At 46.6% G+C, this 7344-nt stretch overlaps 1 protein-coding gene across 1 annotated transcript; it reads right to left on the bottom strand.

The window, feature by feature from the left end:
• On the bottom strand, positions 1 to 3495 carry LOC100825204 (thioredoxin H4-2). The gene is made up of 5 exons (XM_003568797.4): positions 3088 to 3495; positions 2353 to 2430; positions 2132 to 2245; positions 1312 to 1434; positions 1 to 433 (listed from the first exon to the last, which is right to left on the bottom strand). Exons 2-5 carry the CDS (start codon positions 2371 to 2373, stop codon positions 296 to 298), a joined length of 396 nt encoding a protein of 131 aa, XP_003568845.1. The 5' UTR covers positions 2374 to 2430; positions 3088 to 3495; the 3' UTR covers positions 1 to 295.
• Positions 3496 to 7344: the final 3849 nt, after the last annotated feature.

Below are 7344 nucleotides of genomic sequence, written 5' to 3'. Positions count from 1 at the left end.
TTTAGTGGGAGGCCTACCCTCACCCTGGAGAGGCCATCTTTAGGCATATGAAAATCCCACAAAACTAGTATGTTACATATCTGAATCCAGCACAGCACAGTTTCATCTTAAAAGTTCAGAACATGCCTACGTGTGGCACAACATTGTAAAGCATCGTCTCAAAAAAAGCACGGAAACTGTACACCGAGAAACTATCATGCAGCACACAAGACACACAAACATGGCCGCACACACAAACACACACGACACGGATGGGCCATGCCAAGCTCGCTCGGTTCTAGTTCTGTCGCACGGTTTAACTGCCCTCGGCAAGAGCTTGCACTTTCTTCTCAAGCTCAGGTCTGTTTGCACCGACGAGCTTGTCGATCTGCTGCCCGTTCTTGAGGAAGAAGAACGTCGGGGTTGCACGGATGTCCCATGTTGAGCTGAAATCCTGCAGAGCATGGAAGGGGAATTACTAAGGTAATGAATATTGGAAGCATCAGGGCAACATGCTGCCTCTTGCAGGTAGGCCTGTTCAAAATCGGTTTCACGTGGAAACCGCCGGCAAGCATTCCAGATCAAAACTCTTTAGCTAGTTCCAGATAAACTTGCAGACCCAACTTTTTAGCTAGTACCCCCTCCATCCCATATTAAGTGACTTTCTATTACATGTATCTAGACGTATTTTAGTATATAGATGCATCCATATTTAGACAAATTTGAGTCACTTAATATGGGACGGAGGGAGTACAAAAGTTTTGTACTGCTTGTTTTCACGGTTTGGTTTCAAACCGTTTTTTAACACCCCTTGTTGCAGGGTTTATCTACAAAACATGCTAAGCAAGGAACTATCAATCTACTTACTTATTTCTTCAAAACAATAAGCTATCAGTATTAATGTTGGATAACACAAGTTCATATTTTGAGAAAGAAATTTGTTACTCCACAGAGTTCTGGTCAGATTTCAGGGTTTTCATGTCATGGTAATTGAGTAGGATGTCTACAGCAATATTTAGGCAAATACTCCCTCTGTTCCATAATTCTTGTCGAAATCTTACATGTATCTAGACACTTTTTAGGAATAGATATATTCATGTTTGGGCAAATTAGAGACAAGAATTATGGAACGGAGGGAGTAGGAGTGATTCAATATAGCTGAAACCTATGGCAGTTTTCCCATGCTGCCTTTAGGTATACAATCTTGCCTTGACATTTTTTTTTAAGTTACCAGCATCAGAGAAACAGTGACGTTCTTGGTTTGAAAAAAAAGGAAGTGGGCATTATGTATAGTTCCGAGGAGCTGCTTAAAAAAATCAAAGATGAAATTACCATTAGGTCATCAACGTCAATTGTCAAGAACATGAGTTGAGGATAAGCCTTTGACATGTCGCCATAAACAGGCGCAATGACACGACATGGGCCACACCAAGAAGCACTGAAATTCGCCACAACCTACAACAGAAATGAATGAGTACATATGCAACTCTACAAATTGCATTGAGAATCATTAGCTGGTGGTTCACATATCTTGCCACTACTTTTCAGGACAACACAAAATGGTCAGTATAAAGATTGGGCCAGTGTGTGCATGACATGCTCTATCTGTTAGGAACATAACGTGTGTATTCCATGGGGCTCATCAAGGAACATTTTTCTTTTTTGAAAAAACTCCAGTATATTCTTGGGGTTCAGCCTGACTCATTGGTAGAAACAGGGGAATATTGCTGCTTTGGTGAAAAATGCTAAATATTTGACCTATCCATGATTTTAAAACAGAGAAAACTATATAGTACGTCCCGCATAAAATTTAAATCATGGAGCCACTGGACATGCATGTAAATCGATTATCTTAAGTGCTTATAACAGATATTCACTTGTCATGTACAATTGTACTTGACAAGTGGTTATACCATCTGGTTCTGTATATCCTCAATTTCTCAACCTGATTTTTCACACAAAAATCAAAGTAGTGGTTAAGGGTGCGCTGGTAAGTAGTTATAGCCTTCTCAAACCTGTTACCTCATTAGCACTGCATGTACAATATAAACTGATGTGTTGTTTTTCCCAATGAAAAACAAAACACTCTGATTATTGTGCTGTAAGCAACTGATAACTGTAATCCCTTGAAGAAATTTGCTGGTTTGCTTACAATTTTCCCATCCTTATTTGCTTCCTCGATCTTCTGGTCCCACTCCTCTTTGGTTGTTATGTTATGCACGTTCCCTCCTTTGTAATCAAGCTTATCTTCCACAATACCACGATCCTGACAAAAACAAAAGGACAAAAACCATCACAAATTACTTCGAAGGTAAAGAGCATAACATATATAACAGACAGGAACTAATATGGATCAAGTATCAGACAGCTCACCTTGCCCACACAGCCTCCCATTGTGAACTTTGAATCAACAAACTAACACGCACCGCTAATGAAAGGCCCCCTGGAGGCCTAGACAAGGATAAAACATGTCATGGTGTGTCAGGGAAAAGATGTATTTCTAACACTAGAAATATATGGAGACACTGCAGAGAATAAATTTCGGTACGATGACTCCATGTTTTTGAAATAACAATATACCATAACTGATATGTGATGTGTTGTAAGTTGCACAGGGCAAGAGAAAACAGTATCCTAACATGGTTCCAACCAAAAGGAACACTAGCAGGTCTATTGGGCATTTGATCATTCAGAAGCATACAATGCGGTCAGGCTAACAAACTGTTGCCAGTGCATCCTACAACTTGTACCAGCAAGTCGACATCCCAGTGCTTACAGAAGTAGAACACCTTAAGATGAACCTGATAAGAAGACTCTGTTCTTGTTCCATGAACCATGCATGGTACTCCGATAGACGAAACCCATGATAATTGGCCCGGATAAGCTATAATAAAAAAATAAATCTAATTTCGATTCCGTGGAACAAGAACTGAAAGTATCCCCTGGCCCCCTTCCCTTCCCCTAACCACCCACCCACGCGCAGATCAAGAACGGAGAATCCACCCACATGCTATGCAAGAACAGTCGCGCAACCAAATCGTACGCAAGAACTGTGTGAGAAGTACCAAACCAAACAGGATCAGCGACCGGGATCGAGGAGAGATTTACCTGAGATCGGAGGAGCGAGATTTTGGCGCAAAGGAAACCCCGAGTCCGGGGGGGGGGGGGGGGGGGGGTGGAGGGCCGCCGGTGGGTTGGTCGCCGCCGCCCCGCGTTGTCCGATCTCGGAATAAAGCGGGCGGAGACGAGGATCGATTTGATGGATTTTCTATTGCTGCAGGCTGGGCTAAGGGGGATGACGAGGGAGAGGACGAGGAAAGGGGGAACGGACGTGGAATATTCTGCAGCCGTGCTATGGTCGTCTCGTGCCCCTGGAGGCGGCGACCGCGACGACGAAGAAGAAGACGACGACGACGACGCGGTTGATTGGATCCCGGCCGGCCGCGTAGAGAGCCCCGTGACCCCGCCCCGCGTCGCTGCTCGGCTCGACCGCTCGAGTCCTCGTCAGCACCTACAGCAAAAATGGCTTCTTTTTTTGTGATGATGAAATTTGCTTTTATTTGCTTGCCTTGGCGGCAATATGACCAAGGAAAGTGGGGATATTTCATCATTGACCCTTTGCTTTCTTGGTACTTTGATCAGGGCATCGTTCCCTTTCTTTGCACGTAGCAATTGATTATTTGCTCCAAAATTTTTTAGGGCAAGTGACTCAACTTTGGTTGTCGCTTTGTTAATCTATCTTTTGGTGAAGGAACATGCTACTCTTGTCCCCTTTTATCACCCGTTGTAGCATACTCCTCCATTTCATAATATAAGATACAAGGTGCCCACGAATTTCGAGGTCCACCTTTGACCATCAATTAGAATAACAAAATATAAATTATGTGTTGCAAAAATTATACCACTAGATTCGTATTTGAAAAAAGTTTCTGACGGAATAATTTTTATAATACATAATTGTCGGGGGATGACCCCGGGTAGGGTCATGACGACACGTTTTAGCCGAGAAGACGAAGGCAAAGTCGGCATAGTCGTGTATGCCGACATCGTTAAGTCAAACTATTGCTAAGCCGGCATACCGAGTGTATGCCGGCACGACTATCTCGTCTTATAAGATTGCAGGATAAGGACGAATACTGTGATCTCGGCTGGCGCCGAGATGTCTCAACGGTCTTATCCTCACCGCCTGGCGTAAAGTAAAGCAGCGCTATCCTTATACAGAAAAGTATTCGCCGCTTACGTTGTGATGCCAGGCGACTGCGCGGAGAAGCACCGAAAGAGAATCTCTGACGGAAGCCGGCAGATGACTGATGTACTTGTTGCAGAGCGCCAAGAAAAGTAAAGTTGTCTTGTCCCCTGCGGCGCCACCTGGAGGGAACCAAGGCACGTGCTCGGCGGGGCCCAAAGAAGATAACGTTAGGCTCCGGCCCGCATGTCAGTGTCACATGGACGGTCCATAAATAGAGCACTACCCCTCGCAGGAGAGGGATCCAAGACTTAGGCATCTATGGTTTTCCCCTTCTTCTTCTTCTTCTTCTTCTTCTTCTTCTTCTTCTTCTTCTTCTTCAAGAATACAGCTCAAGGAGCGCCATTGTAGGGCTTGTAATCTCGGCTAATACAACAAAGCAGGAGTAGGGGTCTTACCTCGACAAAAGGGTTCCGAACCTAGGTAAATTTGTGTGTGCTTGTGTATTCGTGCATGTTTCCCTTCACGTCCTCCCTCCGGATCCCCCTTCGTCCATCGGCCCCAAGATAAGACATCCCATGGCATCTGCTGTGACACCACCACGACAATAATTCACATTTTGTTGGTCTAATTGATGGTCAAAGCAAAATCTTGAAATGCGTGCGTGCCTTGTATTATGGAACGAAGGGAGTATGATCATCTACCCCACATGATTGTCTTGTGGTGACGCGGTTCAATCAGTCGCTAATTTTTATTTTTAGATGGGATGACATCATCCATGACGGGTTGCTTCGAAACTCTTACAGTTATACGATAAAGTCTTGAATTTTACAAGAGGCCAAACCGCCCTCAGCAGTTGTCCATGTGCAAGCAAAGAGACAACGAGACTGACCGGGATTACCTGACAAGGTGGAACAACCTCCGCAATTCCTGTGAAGGGATAGTGGAGTCGCAAGCCATAGCGTGGTTTGCCCAAAGATGCCGACACGGCAACATGTTGTGGCAAAAGCTGCAAAGAAAAATGCCGGCAACTCTGTTTGAGATGATCAAGATCGCCGACATGTATGCGCTCGGTGATCTGACCCAGCCATCGCTGATGCCGGCGGAACCGCAAAGGGAACAGCCGACATACAATCCTGCCGGAGCATTCCGGAGGAATGATTATGAAGACCACCGCGACAAGAGAAGGGATGATAGGCCGGATTACCGGTATGGGCTAGCCCATATCGCCGCTATTCAGGATCAACTCGATGCCGGCTCTAGCCAGCGTCAAAAGACAGGGAATCAGCAGTGGGTCAAGAAGGGAGAGCAAAAGAAGCCCTGGCAAGATAAGCCGAAGTATACGTTTGAAGTGATGCTGGATCAGCCTTGTCGTTTTCACACGACTAACCCCAACAAACCGGCTAATCACACAACACGGCAATGCAGCTGGATGCAGCGGTCCGAGAAGGGTGAGGCAAGTCGGCTGCCCCCTCCTCCACCGCTCACAGGTGTTAACGCACAGATCCAGGGACCCCCTCCGGCAAACAATGCCGTCAACCAGGTGGAAGACCAAGGTATTCCGGAATATGCCGGAAGAAATGAGTATAAGGAGCATCACTAAAGCTACATGATCTTCATTACGGAGCCGACTGGCAAGCAAAGTCAGCACAGACGAGAGATGGAGGTCAATGCCGTAATGCCGGTTGTTCCGAAGTTCATGTACCGGTCGGAGCAGGAGATCAACTGGAACCGAGCAGATCATCCCAAGGTTATGCCCAACCCTGGTGGATATGCTCTGGAGGTTGACCCGACACTCATCGGGCCCAACATTAATGTCAAATTCACTCGGGTTCTCATTGATAATGGAAGCAGCATAAATATCCTGTACCGGGACACGATGCTTAAGCTCGGCATCACTGATAACATGCTTGAGCCTAGTCGGACTACCTTTCATGGTATTGTGCCGGGAGTGTCTTGTGCCCCAGTAGGCAAGATCCGAGTTGACGTCTTATTCGGCACCAGGGAGAACTATCGGACCGAGAACTTGGTGTTTGAGGTGGTGGACCTTAGCAGTCCGTACCACGCGCTGCTCGGCAGACCGGCACTCGCCAAATTCATGGCGACTACTCACATTGGTTATCTGAAGATGAAGATGCCGGGACCAAATGGTACCATCACCATCACGGGCAACTACAAGCGTTCAATGGAGTGCGCAACGGCAGGGTCTGCTTTGGCCGAGTCGCTGGTGAGAAGAAGAAGTTACAGGAAGCGGTCGCGATGGCCCAGGCGGCACAAATTGGTTTGCCGGCAATGACCAATCCCCATGGGAGAGTGACTTTTCAGGCAGCCAAGGAGACGAAGAAGATACTGGTCGACAGTGAATTTCCGGACCGCACCGTCATCATTGGTGCCGGCCTGGGTGAAAAATAGGAAGGCGAGCTCACCAGGTTCCTTTGTGAGCATCGGGACATCTTCGCATGGTCAAATCAGGACCTGCCGGTGTGCCGACGGAGCTGGCTGAGCACTCATTACATGTCAGACCAGACGCAAGACCGGTAAAGCAGCCCCTTCGACGCTTAGCCGATGACAAAAGGAAAATCATATCGGAAGAGATATCCCGGCTTCTAGCTGCCGGCTTTATCATGGAAGTTTTGCATCCCGAATGGCTGGCAAACCCGGTCATGGTTGAGAAGAAGAAAGACGACCCAACTGCTGCCAAGGTGTGGCGCATGTGTATCGACTACACCAGCCTGAACAAGGCATGTCCAAAAGATCCTTTTCCGTTACCTCAGATTGATCAAGTGATCGACTCCACTGCTGGGTGTGAGTTGTTGTCATTTGTAGACGCGTACTCTGGTTTTCACCAGATACCGCTGAACCCTAACGATCAAATAAAGACATCATTTATCACCCCGTTCGGGGCTTATTGCTATCGCACTATGCCGTTTGGTTTGAGAAATGCAGGGGCTACTTATCAAACATGCATGTAGAAATGCTTGCACGATCAACTCAGCAAAAATGTACAGGTATATGTTGACGATGTCGTCATAAAAACCAAGAAAAGCGCCACACTCCTGGATGATATCCGGGAAACATTCGCAAATCTGAGGAGATTCCGAATGAAGCTGAACCCGGCCAAATGCACATTTGGTGTGCCGGCAGGGAAGTTGCTTGGGTTCCTGGTATCAAGCCGAGGT

This window comes from Brachypodium distachyon, chromosome 2 (assembly GCF_000005505.3).
Source record: "Brachypodium distachyon strain Bd21 chromosome 2, Brachypodium_distachyon_v3.0, whole genome shotgun sequence".
Lineage (NCBI taxonomy): Eukaryota > Viridiplantae > Streptophyta > Magnoliopsida > Poales > Poaceae > Brachypodium > Brachypodium distachyon.
This window is presented reverse-complemented; position numbering and strand designations above follow the sequence as displayed.

Coding starts and splice junctions, on each gene's coding strand:
- LOC100825204 (XM_003568797.4), bottom strand. CDS start 2,373: ATGGGAGGCTGTGTGGGCAAG. Junction 2,246..2,352: donor TGGGAGGCTGTGTGGGCAAG/GTGAGCTGTCTG, acceptor TGTTTTTGTCAG/GATCGTGGTATTGTGGAAGA. Junction 1,435..2,131: donor CAAATAAGGATGGGAAAATT/GTAAGCAAACCA, acceptor TTTCTGTTGTAG/GTTGTGGCGAATTTCAGTGC.